Below are 19,410 nucleotides of genomic sequence, written 5' to 3'. Positions count from 1 at the left end.
TAAGACAGTAATTCTGCTCATAGATTATGCATGTATGAACTACACATTGACACATCCAGCCCAAAGCGGGAGTTTAAAAAAGATATTGTCGTATATGATGAATGGTGGTCGTCATTGCTGATGAACAAAAGGAGTCTGCTCATACTGAACGTTGATCATAAGGTTTATTCAGATCAGAAGCTTCAGCAGGAGTGACAGGTGACATGACACCCGGAGAGCGACGCCTCAGAATGGCTGCTTGCTCTACCCTCTCCGTCGTTTTCCCCCCTATTTATAACCAATGATGCCCCCTCTTCTGGCCAATCACCAGTCTCCCCTGTCTACAACCCACCTCCTGTCTGTGGTATGTGGTATTACACCTAAAACATTCCCTCTTGATACTAACATAAACAACATTCCTTGTTCCTTCAAAACAGTCATAATCTCAATACACGACAATATACTAGTCGCCAAAGTTCCGGAGCATGTCTTTAATGACCATAGCAATAAATGCCATGAAGCCAACTTTACTAGTGTTAGCGCAATGACTGTAAGTCTATGGTAATAGCATGCTAACTGTTACCATAGCCCTCTAGTCATTGTGCTAACGCTATTTAGTAACTTCCTTCAAACTGCAGTCAGAGACATAAAAATGGTATCCATGAGTTCATCTGGCTCTGGCAAAGTTAATCTCGGTTACCCAGAAGTAAAATTATCGCAAGTTTGTAACTTCACACGCAGAATCTGTCCATGAGAGATTATGGGGAAGTAGATAAAGCACTTCATTGCCAAAATCCCGAAGTATCCCTTTAAGGCTGCATTAACACAGGCAGCCCAATTCTAATATTTTTTCACTAATTGGACTTTTGACCAATCAGTTCACGTCTTTTGCCAGTAATTGGTCAAAAGATCAGAATTAGGCTGCCTGCGTAAACGCAGCTGAAGTAGCAGACGTCTATGGATCTGGGGAGATCCTCCAAATAAATACGTAAATTACCCAACAAGTCAAATGCTTCCAGTCTCCTAATTGAACCTCCTAGAAGCAGAGGACTAGAGCCTGGAGTTTTTCCTGAACAAGTTTCAGACAGAAATCCTGGTTGTAATTATGTCCCACTTTGGTAAAGAAACAAGTTCACACACCTATATGGTATGCTTTGGCATGTAATGTTAACTCTCTCCAACTGTGAGATAGCAACATTTCTAGATTGTGGTACTATTACATATTGATAAAGGATCGTGAGCCAATGGCAATTGTATTCCATCCCACTAAATGTGCTTACTTCAGCTACCTGAAAGTATTTATGGTTTCAAACGTTATGCTAATGTGGAACACAGGCCAACAACTGAATCACGGACACGGTGAGTAACATCTTTATTCAAAAAGGTGAATGAAATCCAACCCAGCTCCTCAATTACATAACAACTCCATGGTCTCTTCCAGAGCACGTAACTGAACACAGACAGCGGTTGTACCACATTGTATGGTCTATACAAAACGGAATTAGAAAAGCAAAACTAAAAACAGGATCTACAAGCCCCCGTACTCCATTTTCAGTTGGCAGCGTAGGTAATTAAATGTCAAGAGCACCTGGTCAGAGGGCCTGAAACTAAACACCATTTCACATTGCCCAGGACAGACTTGGGACTGTAGACACACTGACACTACACAGTAAAGAGGGTGGAGCTGTCATCATACAGTCCCTGAAAAAACAAAAGTACCACAATGGGGATAGGGAGAAGGTGGGGGTGGGGGTGTGTGGGGGGTCTATGGTACTGTACAATCTGCGATACTGTCCCTTCACAAAAAGGACTCAAACCAGGTTAAAACAGGAAACGCATACAAGGAACTATCCCTCTCATCCATACAAACGTGGTCCAAATGTGAAGACAAGCCATTGCCACATTCATCAATTCTACAGTATTCATACCAGTATGCCATTTACAATTGAAGCAAATCCACAATACATGTATTGAGATACAGAAATCTATTATTTTTTTATTCCAAATTGTCACATTCTGATCCAAAGAGTCTTATTCCCCCCCTTCATGTCGCATTTTAAACTTGTTTAATATTTTTTGGGGTAAGACCCCAAGCAGGAAAGGCACTGAGTGTTGGATGTCTGTCAAATTTCCCAGCGGTCCCTTTAAGCCCTAAAAAATGAAAAATAAAGTTTGCTGGTCGGCTCCCTGTCAGGCTCTCTTCAGTCCTTCATACTGACTGAGAAAATTTGTGGGGAGACAGAAACAATAACAGAATGTTAATGCCAATTCAGACCTTATGCATTCAAACGCAGTTTTTAGGGAGATTAAACAAGTCATCACCCGTAGAGATCTATCCCTCAATAGCCACCTCAGCTGCCATGTGTCCATTCAGCACTGCCTCTGCTGGGATATCCTAAAAGAACAAGGAAGGAGTTTAGATGGGTGTGTAAGAACGGAGAGTGGTTGATTTTAAATATTTATAAAGACAGATCACAATTGGTTGGGAGAGTTCAATACACTATAGGTTCCTACCTTGGGGGCGGCGAGCTGCGTGTGACACTGCAGTTCTGAGATGACAGGCTGGGGGGCAGAGAAATCTCCAGAAAGGACGTCAAGGGCCGTCTTCTCATCTATGGCATCATTTTTGGCCTCGATTTCCATCTGGGCTTCAATGACCTCTTTAGCCTGTGAAAGGAAACGTAGTCAGTCAATGTTGTTGAGCGCACCACTAAGTTTCAAGTTGTCACGTGCACAAGTACAGTGAAATGTATTTCTTGCAAGCTCTTTCCCAACAATGTGACCTACCCCATGTGACCTACTTGTTGTGGGTATGTACTAACATGTATGTGTAACTGATAAATGCACACACACATTACATGTTTTTAAATGTATGTAAATTGTAAAGTCTTTTTTTGGTCTGTAATGTATTTTTCGTTATGTGTCGGATCCCAGTAAGACTAGCTGTTGCCATTGGCATCGGCTAATAGGGATCCTAATAAATCAAAATCAAAATGCAGTAATCAATATCCATAGTCCTCAAAAATAAACCAGTATTCCCATTACAGTACATGGCATGCCCAATGCAATAAAACAAGCTGGAGCAGCCCACATCCCAGGGAATGAACAGAATGTAAAAAGGAAGACCACAAGGAGGGAGGAGAGGGAGGATCGATCCAAAGATGGCAGAGAGAAACCCATGAGGGAGGAAGAACCCCTGGAATGCCACATTTCAAAATGTGCGAGAGCATTTAAAATGATGCAAGTTATGAGAGGATAGCCTTCACCCAAGTGTTTGATTATGTTAAGGCTTATTATATAGCAAGGTGATTGAGTAAAGAGTTGGTTGAATTCATTATTCTAAATGAGTGAGTAGATGAGAAGTTTTTAGGTTATTATGATTCAACTCTGACCAGCAGGTCCTCCGGGGAGGGCCGGTAATCGGGTGGAAGTGTGTTGTCTCTCGCCCCCATCTTTGTCACCTCTTTCTCCTCACACTTTGGCTCCTGAGACCAACCAGACAATGGGGTTACAGGAGTGTGTATCACGTCTGCTCTACTAAAACGACTCTGCATAGAGAAAAGTAGGAGAACTCACGTCAATGACTTCATCAGCTGTGACAGGGGCGGGCTCAGTGACTAGGGTGATGTCGTTCAGCAACTCCGATAGGGCGTCAAGTGAATCTGTTGGGACTGCGGGCACCTAAACAGAGATGACACACAGTCAGACTTGAGGAAGGGGACATCAGCAGGGGGTCATACTGTATGATTAAAGGTATGCCAAAACTACATCAGTGACCACGTTTACATGCCCACCAATATCCTGTTATTTTTCGGGATACTGAAGTATTCTGTTTTTGAGTTGACGCATATAAACATCATGTCCTGTTGCCAATAACCCGAAAAAGCTTGTATCCCGGTTATGAGAAACCCTGTTAAGAAGCCTGGGATATGCTGATTTTAGACGGGATACTGTGGCATGTAAACATCTTATCCCGTTTACAGTTTTTTGTGGTCTGCGCAGGCTCAGTTTCGCATATCATGGGTGTCGTGTGATGTTTTCATCTGATTGTCAAACAAATCATTTTAAAAAGTAGGCTATAGCTGTGCATGTTCGATCCTCCATAATAATTTATTTTGCTGATACAACGTACTGGACCGTATAGCCTACTGGCTTAGGCTACTTTCACTCCTAATTTAGATACTTTTCTGCCTATAATTTCCGACGTTTGGTAGGCCATTTGTCAACTATAGTTAGATACATGCAGCTTCTCTTCTTGTCATAACTTGTTGTCCAGAAGACTAAAGTAGTGCTGCCCAGAAGACTAAAGTAGTGCTCACCAGAATGTCTTACATCGATAGAATGAATGCATGTAAACAGCTTATCCCAAACAAGACCTTAAGCGGGATATGAGCTACTATCTGGAATAATAATTTGCATACCGCCCAAACAGATCCACAGATGATGCAATCTCTATTGAACTCCACACTTCCCTTTCCCACCTGGACAAGAGGAACACCTACGTGAGAATGCTATTCATTGACTACAGCTCAGCGTTCAACACCATAGTGTCCTCAAAGCTCATCACTAAGCTAAGGTCCCTGGGACTAACCACCTCCCTCTGCAACTGGATCCTGGACTTCCTGACGGGCCGCCCCCAGGTGGTAAGGGTAGGTAACAACACATTTGCCACGCTGATCTTCAACACGGGGGCCCCTCAGGGGTGCGTGCTCAGTCCCCTCCTGTACTCCCTGTTCACCCATTACTGCATGGCCAGGCACGACTCCAACACCATCATTAAGTTTGCTGACCGACAACGATGAGACAGCCTATAGAGAGGAGGTCAGAGACCTGGCCGTGTGGTGCCAGGATAACAACCTCTCCCTCAACGTGATCAAGACAAAGGAGATGATTGTGGACTACAGGAAAAAAAAGAGGACTCAGCACGCCGCCATTCTCATCGACGGGGCTGTAGTGGAACAGGTTGAGAGCTTCAAGTTCCTTGGTGTCCACATCACCAACAAACTATCATGGTCCAAACACACTAAGACGGTCGTGAAGAGGGCACGACAAAGCCTATTCCCCCTCAGGAGACTGAAAACATTTGGCATGGGTCCTCAGATCCTCAAAAAGTTATACAGCTGCACCATCGAGAGCATCCTGACTGGTTGCATCACCGCCTGGTATGGCAAATGCTCAGCCTCTGACCGCAAGGCACTACAGAGGGTAGTGCGTACGGCCCAGTACATCACTGGGGCCAAGCTTCCTGCCATCCAGGACCTCTATACCAGACGGTAAAAATTGTCAAAGACTCCAGCCACCCTAGTCATAGACTGTTCTCTCTGCTACCGCACGGCAAGCGGTACCGGAGCGCCAAGTCTAGGTCCAAAAGGCTTCTCAACAGCTTCTACCCCCAAGCCATAAGACTCCTGAACAGCTAATCATGGCTATCCAGACAATTTGCACTGCCCCCCCACCCCCACCCCCTTTTTTACTCTGCTGCTACTCTGTTTATTATTTATGCATAGTCATTTTAACTCTACCCACATGTACATATTACCTCAATTACCTCGACTAGCCGGTGCCCCCGCACATTGACTCTGCACCGGCACCCCCCTGTATATAGCCTCCCTACTGTTATTTTATTTTACTGCTGCTCTGTAGTTATTTGCTTTTTTTGCTTAACACTTTTTTGATTTGTTTTACTTTGCATTGTTGGTTAAGGGCTTGTAAGTAAGCATTTTACTGTAATGTCTTCACCTGTTGTATTCGGCGCATGTAGTAAATAACATTTGATTTGATTTGATTTGAAATGGTGGTCACACCAGATACTGACCGGTTCTGATCCATGCCCCTACCTTTTCTTAAGGTATCTGTGACCAACAGATGCATATCTGTATTCCCAGTCATGTGAAATCCATAGATTAGGGCCTAATGAATTTATTTCAATTGACTGATTTCCTTATATGAACTGTAACTCAGTAAAGTCTTTGAAATTGTTGCATGTTGCATTTATATTTTTGTTCAGTGTAGTAAGGAATGTCGGCTTACCACTGGAACCTCTTCAGGAGCCTCTGTCGTGACAGGCTCATGCTGAAAAGAGGAGAAATTACAATCAAAAAAGCAAACAATCAAAAATAAAAACATTATCAGATGCTTTCTGAACGCTGTTTAATAGAAATGGGAAAGATCAGAGCAAACCACACACTACATGTACATTCACACAAGACAACATCACGCAAAAGAACACAAAGGGCTCCAGTAGAGTTTTCAACAGAGGCAGAGGTGAGAGCTGAGAGATGTAGCACCTCTTTGACAAATGGGTCCTCTTCTACATCAACATCTTCAGGAATGGCCTCAGCTTTGATGATAGGACTGTCTCCTGCTTCGATCCCAGCCTCTTCAAGTTCAACTTCAGCTTCTACTACAGGGGCAACTTCGGCCTTAACCACAGGCTCGGGCTCTGGTTCTGGCTCTGCCTCAACCTTCGCTTGGACCTCCGCAACTATTTCAGCCTCCACTTCAGCCTCGAGCGACGGCTCGTCATGAGTCTAAACATGCAGTGGAACACGGTCAAACACCACACCATGCAACGGCACTATGGCTGATACACACACAGTGGGCTACTACAGAAACACTCAACTAATGTACCATAGATTCACTACAGATTCTACCATGCACCTGGGCCCGGTTTCCCGACAGCGGTGGAAGTTAGGCTTACGAGTGTTTTAACGATGCATCTTTCTTACAACGGCCGAAGATGCGTTTCCCAAAACACCACGCAGAGAACGGTCGCTAAGTGCACCGTTGGAGCATGTGTCAATACTTTATAGGATCGAAAGAGAGCGCTGCTCTCAGGTCAGCTTTCCCCATTCAAATCTTACCTTAATATTATAATTATTTCACAATACTGATGACTGATCAGCTCCTAGAGCAATATTATCACCTACGGTTGTAAATATTGAGGTGACTTATTCTAATGCTTACCCAATAGAAATGCACAAAATCATCAATTTGGCACATCATTGCGCACGTTTGGCTACACATCATGAAATATATAGAGAAATTACAGACAGTAGCCTAGAAGTAGCTAAATAGAACTCGATTGAAAAATAAATGTATTTCAATATGATTGAAATAGGCCTATAGCCTACTGTTTATATTTCAATTAAGTTTTCTCGGTTTTCATTTTGAAGCATATTTTAATATGTCGCTTGTTTGTATCAATTGCAAAGACATTGGCAACTTTACATTTGTAGTCAACTTTGTTCAGAAGTTATTGGCGGTCAGAGATGGATAAACCCTGTGATTCTATGTTTAGCGGAGATCTTCTGTGTAAAGTGACGCGGGAGGGAAAGAAAACCACCCTACGATGCATTTAGCTGTTCTACGAGTGGACTGAGGCAGGCGTTAGATTACGAGCGTTTTCAAGTGCAATGTTAATAACGATGGTTTTGGGAAAAAGCTCAGACATTTAACGATGCTCCTACGAAGGTTCTAACGATGAATTTTGCCTTAAGATGTTTTTGAGAAACCGGTTAGTTTTTACCTGTGCTATCTCTGTGGTAATGGCTACGGAGTCTTCGACCTGGACCTGAATAGGGACGACAAGGAGTTAGTCTACATATTTATAAAAGCGTTGTGCCAGTAACCAAAAGGTCGCTGGTTCTAATCCCCGAGCCGACTAGGTGAAAAATCTATCGATGTGCCCTTGAGCAAGGCACTTAACCCTAATTGCTCCTGTAAATCGCTCTGGATAAGAGCCTCTGCTAAATGACTAAAATGTAAAATGTAAATTAATGGTCCAACTTAATGCAGAAGGAGAGGTAGTTGTTGACCACACTGGTAGTGAAAAGGTGGGAAGATGGCATCATTCTAGTAGTAACACCTTTCCTGTTGGTGTGTTCAAAGCCTCACGCATACTATTTTGAACACACCAACTGCGTCATTGCTCAAAATAGTATGCAGCATCATCTAAATATGTGTGCAACAATAGTTCAACATTCACCTTCTGGCACCATTTCTGTCAACCCGTTTACGTATACAGTTTGACGCATACTTTCGATAAATCCAACATATGCAACGCACTGCAACTACCTCTGCAACGCAATGCTGCAAAGCAAACACAGCGTTCCATTGGAAATGAATGTACTTCTGGTGTACCAAAACGCAATGACACAGTCGGTGTGTTTGAAGCGTTATACATACAATATACATTTTACGCAAACAGTATATTTTACATTAGTTATCTTTTGTTTGTTTTTAGTCCCATGCTTCAGCTACCCTCAACCCCTCCCATCTATCTTTGATTTCTATTTGCCATATATTTTTCAACTGTGCTGTGATGTTTCACAAAAGTTCTGAACCTTTCTATTCTCATACTGTAGTTACTAGAGATCGTAAATTAATGATAAAATGTTTTGCTAAGAGTATTATTATATTATTGATCGATTGACTATTACTTTTCAGATCACCCAGCAGTGTTATTTGCGGAGTTAACTCCAGGTAAATGTTGCAATTCTTCAGCCATTCCTGAATCTGTGACCAAAAACAAGCTACATATGGACAGTACCAAAACAAATTATCTAATGATTCTGTCTCTTCGCAGCAAAATCTGCAAAGCTGGGATTGTTGTATCCCCCATATATATATATAACATTCTATTGGTTGCAAGAATTTTGTATAATAATTTACATTGAAAAACTCTACGTTTTGAATCCGGCGTCGTTTTATGTATCAGTTCATAAACCAAGTGTGATGGAATCGGTACGTCAAAAATCTCTTCCCAACTATTTTGCAATCTGTATGGCACAGCTGTCAATTTTGTATATAGTCAACTTGTATACTTTTTTTTAAATCACAATTTTCTTTAACCAATGTTTGTCTTTAATGCAGGGCCGACAGACAAGTTCCTTACTTTCTCCCCCTTCCACTTGCCTCTTCCATTTTTGCGGTAATGCTGCAATTAGTTGGTTGTAATTTTGGATAGAGCAGACATTTACATATATTTGTGTTAGATACATGTAGGAACACCTTTCTGTAGACAGGCTTGTTCTTTGTTCAGACCCTGCTGCTCAACTAGAACCATGTTTGAGCAACAGCAGATTACTTGTGGGAGAATAGGGGGGTGGCCGGGGCTGGCTGGCCCCTGATTGGTTCAGCAAGTTGACGAACAGAGTTCAGTGAGTTGATTGGAGGGGGGTCAGGGGGGGTTTACCTCAATTTCAGCAGGACCTGACACAGGGGCCTCAGGAATGGGTGCGGCCTGGAAGAAGTAGAAAGAAAGGAGTCATTATGAATATACATTTCACTGACTGCTATACGCAAATGGATATAACGTTAAATTAGCCCGATACTGGAGTGGCAGAGCAGCAGTCATTCTGGTTTGGGACATCAGGTTAGGATTAAGCAATTCAGACTTAAGTTCTAACAAGTACATGATGGCATTTTATTTTAGAAACAGTGGTGGGTGGGTCGGTGGTGCCCAATTGTTTTGTTTTTCACCCATGTCAAAAAAATGCAAGGTTTGGCAAAACATACTTTCAGAGATCATAAACCTTTCCTTGGAAAACACACTAGGGATGCACTGCACACACACACCTCCCTCAGTGCTGGATTTGTGTTGGCTACATAGGAGTGTGTGTGTGGGGGGGTATGCAACAAGCAGTAACATTAGAGCCAATTACATAATGCCAGAGAGCTGCCACGCCCCCTCCTCTCTCCCTCTCTCCATGGCAGGCAAAGAAAAGAGAACAAATATATTTTGAGAGCTCAAGATGGAGGTTACGAGGAAGCCATATTTGCCCTCACCCCTCCCCTCTGCCAAGCCTTTGTCTTCCGTGCCACATGGTCCATCTCTCCGCCTCAGTGCGTAATTCACAGCATGCACACTTGGTACCGAACACACACACTGTGCCGTCAGGTGTGTTGACCAATACTGACACGTCCAGAGCACATCATACATAAAGTCTATGTGCTACTTTATAAATTACACTAACCAGGCTAGAGAAAAGCCTGTCTAAAAGACTTCTAAAAAGGGTACCCTATTGGAGGGAGATAGATAGATAGATGAATGTGGCCCATCAGCAAGGCAACAAGATAGCACCTTAACAAAACACCCCTATCCAGTTCCAACACAGCAGATTACACTAATCACACCACATACACATTGACCAAACCGCAGATAACATGGTCAAACACCGAAATTACACAAACTGCAGATAGAACACCTCTGTTCAAATGGGCAGTTTAAGTCATCAGCATTTTTCTAGTACGTTATGTTACTAGGACAAGGGATCTAAAAGTACTCTGTTGAAGGGACCCTTAAACAAAGGAGCCACCATAACTATACTAAACAAGCATGTAGTCTACAGCTCCAGGTAAGTAAATATATAGCTGTGTAGGGGAGAGAGGGAGACTGTGGGCTACAGGCCTTCCATTTACTCTGCACTCAGCACTGGCAGCCTATATTCACATAGCCACAGCCGCCCCTCCCATCCCTAGCCGTTGTGGAACACTGTGTACCAAACTGGTCTGATCGCAGCTCTGTCTCGCCAGCCACATAAGTACTCAAGGAACAAAATGTACTAAACTGATCCTAGTGCAGTCCTTTCTATCAGACAGACCACAGTTTAACCCCTTCAGAGAACATTATGTACATATTGTTCCTAATAAACACCCCCTTCTTCCTCCTCCTTCCTAGCAGCCAAGTTCCTGTTTTTACTGTAGAAGCTAGGGAACAATATACCCTCAATGTAAAAAAACTAACATTGACCTTTACTACATAAATCCTGAAAGAGCTAAATGGCACTCCAATTCCAATGGAGGGGAACTTTTGGAGAGCAAAATAGAGAAATGATTGAACACACGTAGGAGAGCTAGCCTCCTGTTATATTCTGGAGAGGCTTCCTATATGGTAAATGCTTCCACATGTGGGAGACAGAGAGAGATTGGTGAAGCAGGGAAAAAACGGTCACCTTTCATAACAAAGGCCTAGTTACAGTCAGCCCAGGAAGGCAGGCACTAGAAAGGTGGGGGGCTCAAGGGTGGGGGGACATCATGCAGAGGCACTAGGTGATGAATTAGTCTGCCAACCAGGCAGGCAGCATGGACCCCCGAGACATCCATGCCCCCGCTATCCTTTTGTTGAAAGATCTCCATTGCCAATACACTGGATTTGAGCTACGAATTTTTAACACTTGTGCAGAAGTCTGGACACTTCCACATCAGAAACGGAATAGCTTCCACATTAAGATTAGGCCTGGAGAGCATTTGGAGAAATCAGCCCTGGCAACCTAATATTCTGTCTCCTCCCACCCCTACAACATCAATCAGTGGCAACACGGCATTATCTACTCATGTGCATACACTGGCCCCTCCCCCAGTGACAACACATGCCAGGTTGTAAAGTGCACCTCTATAGGGGCCCCATAAGCAAGCACACAAGAGGGGAAGAGCGGGAAAGAGGAGGGAGGGGGGCTATAGGAGCCAAGAGAGAAAGCTGCCTGGTACAAAATGTTCGGCCTCAGATGCCCCGCCCCCTCCCTCGAGGATAAGATTACCACACCCCCCATCAGAGGGGGGCTCACCTGTGTCTCTACGGTGACATCCAGTAGTAGTGTGGAGTCTAGGGGCCCTGGCCCCCGCAGCCAGCTGAATATGAGCCCCATGGTGAAAACACTGCAACCGACTGACTGACCAGAGCCACCAACTGTCCACCCTTTCTCTACCAGCACTTACAGTGTATGGATGTGGGTGTGTGCAACGTCTCAGCGCTCCTATGTTAAGAGTACAAGGATGTGTCCAATTTGTAAGTCGCTCTGGATAAGAGCATCTGCTAAATGATGTAAATGTAATGTGTAAATCTTACCAACTAAATAAAACTATCCTGATACCGAGTGTGTATAATACACCCACTATGTGTGTGCGTGAGTCCAAAGTACTTTTATGAAAACTTGTGTGTGTATAGGTCTAAGGCGTATCTGGCATGTCTATGGTAAGTGCAGCAGCATAGGACTGGGGAAAAGAGGGGTGGGTGGGCTAGGGGGGCGGGGATCCTAGGGCTGAGCACCGCCTGCAAGGGGGGTGGGGGGCTGGTATCTTACTGTGGAGCTCTATCGGCTGACCATGAGCCCATCATCGTATATAACCACCCACTCATCCCTCGCTACACACTCACATACATGTGAGAGCACATGTCAGCACACACATGTCATACAGTGTGGTCATACAGCATGGGAGGAACTTTACAAAATATAGCAGCTGAACTAACGCCAATCATGTGTAGGGGAAAGTGTTAGCAAACCTGATTCATTACAAAACCTTAATACAGCTCTAGAGGAAAGTAATATCATCTTATTAAGTTACTCTTACCACAATCTTCTGGAAAACACAATTGAAATCAGTTTTAGAACAGACAAATCCATCCAAGACAAATTACAGGAGACAAGGTTAATGTATAGTGACTGCAACAGAGGCCCTGCCCACACTCCTGTACATGTACAGCCTCTGTTAAATAGAACATGCTGTTCTCCTACTGCCCCCCCCCCCCATCTCCTTTCCACTCCTCCCACAGCCATCCCTCAGGGAGACCACGCTAACGCTACTTCATCTCATTTCCATGGAAAGCAACCAGGGCAACCATTTTGCACAGCAAAGACAGAACTTTACTCAAGTGTTGGGTGCTGGTTTAATGTTAAGTACAGAAACTGGATCATTTGTCTAAAAATCCCAGTCCATGCCCAACACGTCAGAAACTACACCTGAACCCATATCCTCCCCATTCCCAAACAAATTCAAAATGAGAGAGCGGGTCCTTACCTCCGTTACTAGCTCAGTCTCTGGAATGACACTTTCTTCAACTTCCTGCACTGCTGCAGTTTCTTCTGTAGGGGGCTCAACTGGAGCTTCTGCTTCTACTTCTGGGGCCTCGACTGATACTTCTTCTGGGGCCTCGACTGGGACTTCTTCTGGGGCCTCGACTGGGACTTCTTCTGGGGCCTCGACTGGGACTTCTTCTGGGGCCTCGACTGGGACTTCTTCTGGGGCCTCGACTGGGACTTCTTCTGGGGCCTCGACTGGGACTTCTTCTAGGGCCTCGACTGGGACTTCTTCTGGAGACTTGACTGGGACTTTTTCTGGGGCCTCGACTTCAACCTCCACTGGAGCTTCAACTGGGGTCTCAACTTCAACCTCAGCTGCCACCACTTCAGCCTCTACCGCTGCCACCACAGGCTCAGGCTCTGGTACTTTGACTTGGGCCGGTGGCTGTACGACTGGGACCTTTACTACTAGAGTGGGGGGGAGAAGGGGGGGACAATTTGATATTTCAGGGGGCTTTACGACAGGGGCCTTTACTACTGGAGGGGGTGGGAGAAGGGGGGGACAAGGTGATATTTCAGGGGGGGGCGCCACGGCAGCCACTCCTGGGGTTCCTTTGCCTGTGCCAGTAGAATGCTGCTCCTCGAGGACTCTCCTCTGGGCCTGCTGCTCAACAAAGAGAGATAGAGAAGTGTGTCTGATTAACTTTACTATGAATCACTCTGCTTTGATTAAACAGTGAGAGATGGAGAGAAAAAAGATGGGGAGAGGTTGCTGAAGGTAATCCAGCCAGAGGGCTGTTTGTTATTGAATTCCTTGTCTAGTTTGGAGTTGAGGGGAGGGGGCCTATTCTATTCGATGAAATACCAGGAATGCCAAACTAGGACCAACATGTTTTCCAAGAGAGGACAGAGGACTAAACCTTTGGGCTATGGTGCCAATCAATGGGGCGGAGGGGGCCAAAACGGGTTGGATAATGGTGGTAAATTGGCTGAATCCGAGTGATTCTGACATGTCAAGTCAGGCGGGACCGAAACCTGTGAGTCAGCAGGGCTCAGGGCTAGGGATGGGGCCCCACAGGGCAAACTGAATTAATCGCATCAATCTTATTATAATCTGGTTATAATCATGTTATAATCACACCCCAAGCTTCATTAGCTGCGAGAGAGGGCCAGCCAGCCAGCAGAGTTTACACAGTCACCAAGCGCATAAGCCCAGTGAGTGTACATAAAAAAAACAGCTCTGCCTTTTGGTCTGTCAGTCAAAACAACCCCTCCCGCCCCTTTGCAGTGGTACGATGTAAAGCTTTGAGCCAGTCAATAGGAGTAGTCTTAAAAGCATTTACCAGGCATCGTCATCCTTTGGAAAGAAACTAGAGAGACTTGTTTGAAGGGGCAGGGGAGCACATGTAAAAAGCACAAGTTAAGAAATGTACTGAAGTAGAACATGCGCACTAGTTAGTACTTGGAGCATCAATCAGCAAGAGAGTCTCCTCCTTTCTTGTTTTTGTTTTAAAAAATCTTTATTGAAGTTTCACATTTTACTATCAAATCATTCACATAAATACAAATCAACTTTCACATCAATACATTTAAGTTCATAATTACATAACATGAAACAGATTTCAGTGTCCATGGAAGGCTGTTTTTGGGTCCCTTTTAGTTCCATTTTGATTTTTATATATATTCTTATAGACATCTTGTCTTCCTAATTTTACTGTTCACAATATTTGTTTAGTAATGTTAATGCATATTATTGTCCACCATACTTCTTTAGTAATGTCATCCATGTAAATATCGAAGACACCCATGCACCTCCATAGATATCTTGAGCATGCAAAGGTGATAAGGATTTTGGATACGTTTTTATCTGGGCTTCTGTGACAGGTTTCAAAGATTGCACAGGCCCATGGCATGCCTAAAATTCATTACCAAATACAGCCTTGGTTTGAGTTAGGGGGGAGCGTGCTTAGGAGAACTCCCATCTCACCATATTGAGAAGTATTTGCAAGGGATCTCAAGTGTAGTGCATGTACAATGTTAACTGGCTTACGGCAGACCTATGACAGAGCCTTGGATAACATTTCAATGATTTGTATAATATACATTGTAATTAATTTATGTTAATTTAAGAATACACATTGTTAGGGGGTAACATTGGAGAAATGTGTCCCATTCTTGTGTAAGGTGATCTTGGTGTAAATGGAGGGGGGTTTGGGGAGGCTCTGCCGCCCTCCACCCAAGCCCCAGGTACAGAGTGTGCAGAGCATTTTGCCAGCTATGTGCGTGTGTAAAAGCGTACGTTTTTGCCATCCCGATTTGACAATTAAGATGTTTGACTAATCCGACCAGTGCGTTAAATGCTATAACTCCGTTCACGACAATAACTCCGTTCACGACAATTCAATGAATAGGTGACAGTTTAGACCTAATGACTGGCCAAGCAATTGCAACCACAAACTTCGAGCGCACTCACCGCATATGAGCGCAATTTTAGCCGATGTTGTGTGCTAGTGATAAACAGTTCATTCAATTGACAAAATCTACGAACCAGCATGACCACGTCACTGATTGTTTATAACAATTTATAGATAACCTATTTGGCCGAGTAGCCTACACAGCGTGATAAAATTTTACGCACGGACCTTATCAAACATTGCCAAATGCGCGCTGTGTTCCCGCGCCGCATGGAGAGGAACGGAAAGCCAGCAAGGAGAGGAACGGAGAGCCAGGAGTAAATAACATAGTTCGACAAGCCACATCCAATGCAGGGTGCCCGTCATGTAGTTGGGCGGATTGGAATGGATGGATTGGAAATTATGTTTCTTCGCATGCATCCACTCAGCTTAAAAATGCATGACTGAAGTAATTTAGGTTTGACAAACAATTTAGTTAGCCTACAAGGAGGTTTGTTCAATCATGGTACCGATCATTCATCCATTCCATATATGTATATCCATTGAAATTATGCCAAACATCAAACTTAATATTATAAAGTTTGATGTTTGGCATAATTTCAATGGATGAAATGTTCATTGCACTTCGATTACCGGAGTGGAAGGGAACAATTTAATCCAAACATCGCAGGTGACAATAGCCTAATTCAGTGGTTCCCAACCTATTTCGGTTACTGTACCACCAACTGAATTTTGCTCTGCAAAGAGTACCCCTGAAGTACCCCTCATGTGCATTTTAACAGTAGGCCTATTGTCTCATGAGTCTTCCCACCTACCCCCTGTGGATAAGCCAAGTACCCCCAGGGGTCCTAGTACCCCTGGTTGGGAACCACTGGCATAATTAGCTACAACACTGAGAAACTGAACTAACCCAGGTTGTCGGCACTTACCACCCTCCTCATGCGGCGCTTGTTCTTCTTCCTCTTGCTCGGCATGTTCGTTTTGGGTTGACGCAAGAAATAACTATAAACTTTGATTTCTGTCCTCCCCGGAGATGGAGGAGAAGAAAGTGTGCGACGGAAAATAGGAGAACGTAGCCGCAGTACCCGGTCTGATGACCAGATGTTACTGATGGACAGAACAATGTGGATGTTTTTAAAGCCCTAGTTGTTGGTTTTCTCATCTCTGCCTGGACCTATCCGGCGGGGGGCGTTGACGACAGAGGGGTGTGTGCGCCCCTTGGTTGATTAGCATCGAGTGGGCTTGCCTTGTCCGCGAACTGACGTTGTTTTCTGATGTTATGTAACTCCGTCGTTTTGGACGGGTTCAGAAAACGTACCCAGCCCCGTTTTTCGAGTTCGAATTTGTTGATTCTGTTTGAATTTTGAAATGGTGGCCAAATGCGGTCTCACTCACGCTTGGCTAGGCTGTCTAGTCTTCCTCACTTTGTGCTTGAGCAAGTGTCCTATTTGTGCGGCTCTATCAGGACAGGGTTTTAGCTCGGGAGAAATAGAGTAAGCATATCTTGTGAAGTGTGTTTGTTTCCGAGTTCAGTCATGATATTCACACTCACTGAAAATCGATTGCAATAATCTGAGCAACATCATAGATGAGCATCTTATACGTGCGCTATGTTGTTCTCCGTGCTCCACCTCCGCGCGCGTCAGTAGCTCCTGTAGCCCAGCAGGAGAGAGTGGTTTCGTGGCTTTAGCACATTCAGAGATCGATTTATAGCCAGTAATCTAAATCAATTAATAAATGTAAAACAAAAAACACTTTGTTTGTCATGGACGGACAAGATTCATATGAGATGAAAGGCGAGTTCCTAAGGAGTTCAGGAAGCAAAGTGAGAGGTTCACAACGATGGGGCGCAGACGTTTTGATCCAGAGAGACCTTCAGAAAATATGCATATTTTCTCTAACACTAAATATACAAATATGTATTTTACAGTTATAAGGAAGGTGAAATCTTATAGGTAGTCGTTTTATAAATGGATTATGCTATATTTAGAAAAAATATAAGTGATTTCAAGTCATCGTTTTGTTGAATAGGAAATACATATAAAATATTTCATATTGTATCATATTTGTACTGTGTGCTTGAGCTAGTTTCCTCAAAACTGACTACACCTCAGTATTTTTCTTTTCTTTTTAAGACCAGAAATGTGATATTTTAACCTTTCTTGGATATTCAACATTACTAGTTATTGTTTATGGCCCTCTCATGATACATAATTACCTTTGGGGATTATGTTTTTGATTACATTTAGTTACATTCAAGAGGTTAAAGAGTGCATGGTGGAATCTATGGATATAGCTGTGGTCCTCTGTAGCTCAATTGGTAGAGTATGGCGCTTGTAACGCCAGGGTAGTGGATTCGATCCCCGGCACCACCCATACGTAAAAATGTATGCACGCATGACTGTAAGTCGCTTTGGATAAAAGCGTCTGCTAAATGGCATATTATAGCAGCCTATAGCCTAATTTCGTCTGTCAAACAGGTAGGTCTACCTCTTATTTCTTAAATAGGAAGAATTAGGCTCCAACTCAAAGCCCTCTTGTTAGTAAAGTCTAATTAAAATGAAGACAGTTTAAATGAATAATGCCTACTCGAATTTGCCTACTTTCAGCACCATGAGCTGTCCATTTCCGATTGATCTGCTTCAAGTTTCAGCACCACAATGCAAGTTACTTGATTCTGGATTATTGTGAGGTCAATAACTCTGATAAATACATAATGGGCAAGAAACATATTGTTTTTAATCAAATTAATTATAGTAGTAGCAAGCTATCAAAGTTGATCTCTGGTCCTCCTCATCTTAGCGCTCTCCTTCTCAAAGTGAACAGAACATAGGCCATGTGTAAGATCAAAAACATTTTTCGGAAGAAGCCTTTGCCTCCTCCTGAACTTCCACTATAGGCTTACACAGCACAGCATTGGTTAGGCAGCAGCACACAAAAAAGCTTTTGATCAGCAAGAGCAGAGCAGGCCGGGGCTCAGGGTTGGAATATCCATTGCAGTGTGTAAGACAGCCTAGTTTTATTTACACCATCCCAGCAGCTATCTTAGAAATATAACTTTACTCTGTGCTTCTCCGAGCATCCACTCCGTAGCCTATAGACTATGGATCATTTGATTGAGACCACACTAAATAGCCAATAGGCACACTTGATATTGTGAGCCCAGCAGCATCGGTCACACATCCATATATAGTCTAATAAGCAACTCTTTCTAAACACTGATAAATATGGACATTTCATCAATTACACGACCCTCCCCTGGACTAGATATTTTTTTTAAATACAAAAATGGAAAAAGCATGACCCTCCCCCATTTTGCTCCAGGTAACCATTCTGCACATTTCAATCCATCCCTAAACAAACCAGACAGCATTCATTATTTTTAATTTATTTAATTTATGGATAGCCAGGGGCACACTCCAACACTCAGATATAATTTACAAACAAAGCGTTTGTGTTTAGTGAGTCTACCAGATCCAATAGGGTGTGATTGGGGTACCTCAGCCCCCTTCGGGGCGTCCCGCCCCCCCACATCCCATTGGTTACTACATGAACGCCCCCCCCCTTTCCCTCGAACACGCCATCTTCATGCTTGTGTGACACTTTTCATATTCTGGATTTCCCCTGATTGTCTATGCGATTAAAAATGTGGGTTGAAGGGGAAATAAAAGTATTCAGAGTTTTTTGGGGTGCTAAGGACACTGTCTACTGGTGTTCTAGCTAGGTAGCTACCGGTGTTGCCTAGCAGTGATTTATAGATGGCCTGGAGCCAGTGGGTTTGGCGACGAATATGTAGTGAGGACCAGCCAACAAGAGCGTACAGGTCACAGTGGTGGGTAGTATATGGGGCTTTGGTAACAAAACGGATGGCACTGTGATAGACTACATCCAATTAGCTGAGTAGAGTGTTGGAGGCTATTTTGTAAATGACATCGCCGAAGTCAAGGATCGTTAGGATAGTCAGTTTTACGAGGGCATGTTTGGCAGCATGAGTGAAGGAGGCTTTGTTGCGAAATAGGAAGCCGATTCTAGATTTAACTTTGGATTGGAGATTCTTAATGTGAGTCTGGAAGGAGAGTTTACAGTCTAACCAGACACCTAGGTATTTGTAGTTGTCCACAAACTCTAGGTCAGACCCGTCGAGAGTAGTGATTCTAGTCGGGTGGGCGGGTGCCAGCAGCGTTCGATTGAAGAGCATGCATTTAGTTTTACTAGTG

The 19,410-nt window shown here is 43.8% G+C and overlaps 1 protein-coding gene across 5 annotated transcripts; it reads right to left on the bottom strand.

Moving 5' to 3' along the window:
* Nucleotides 1–1,334: 1,334 nt before the first annotated feature.
* On the bottom strand, nt 1,335–16,376 carry LOC121584291 (fibrous sheath CABYR-binding protein). 5 transcript variants are annotated; one of them, XM_045225628.1, is made up of 11 exons: nt 16,123–16,372; nt 12,778–13,443; nt 9,176–9,223; nt 7,508–7,552; nt 6,267–6,509; nt 6,010–6,051; nt 3,556–3,660; nt 3,372–3,464; nt 2,494–2,646; nt 2,302–2,374; nt 1,335–2,193 (listed from the first exon to the last, which is right to left on the bottom strand). In XM_045225628.1, the coding sequence occupies exons 1-10, from the start codon at nt 16,165–16,167 to the stop codon at nt 2,312–2,314; spliced, it is 1,503 nt and encodes a 500-aa protein (XP_045081563.1). In that variant the 5' UTR covers nt 16,168–16,372; the 3' UTR covers nt 1,335–2,193; nt 2,302–2,311. The 5 variants fall into 5 exon arrangements, with proteins under 5 accessions (XP_045081563.1, XP_045081562.1, XP_045081566.1 ...); XM_045225627.1 differs by having other exon boundaries at nt 1,335–2,197; nt 16,123–16,370; XM_045225631.1 differs by lacking the exon at nt 6,267–6,509 and having other exon boundaries at nt 1,335–2,197; nt 16,123–16,376.
* Between the last annotated feature and the right edge of the window lie 3,034 nt (nt 16,377–19,410).

Source organism: Coregonus clupeaformis, chromosome 16 (genome assembly GCF_020615455.1).
Source record: "Coregonus clupeaformis isolate EN_2021a chromosome 16, ASM2061545v1, whole genome shotgun sequence".
Classification (NCBI taxonomy): Eukaryota; Metazoa; Chordata; class Actinopteri; order Salmoniformes; family Salmonidae; genus Coregonus; species Coregonus clupeaformis.
This window is presented reverse-complemented; position numbering and strand designations above follow the sequence as displayed.

What these genes read in the sequence shown, in the direction of transcription:
- LOC121584291 (XM_045225628.1), bottom strand. Translation starts at nt 16,167, where the DNA reads ATGCCGAGCAAGAGGAAGAAGAACAAGCGCCGCATGAGGAGGGTG. An exon ending in CAGGTCCTGCTGAAATTGAG is followed by an intron (nt 7,553 to 9,175) that starts GTAAACCCCCCC and finishes GTCCCTATTCAG; the next exon opens with GTCCAGGTCGAAGACTCCGT. An exon ending in CTCCTGAAGAGGTTCCAGTG is followed by an intron (nt 3,661 to 6,009) that starts GTAAGCCGACAT and finishes ATCTCTGTTTAG; the next exon opens with GTGCCCGCAGTCCCAACAGA.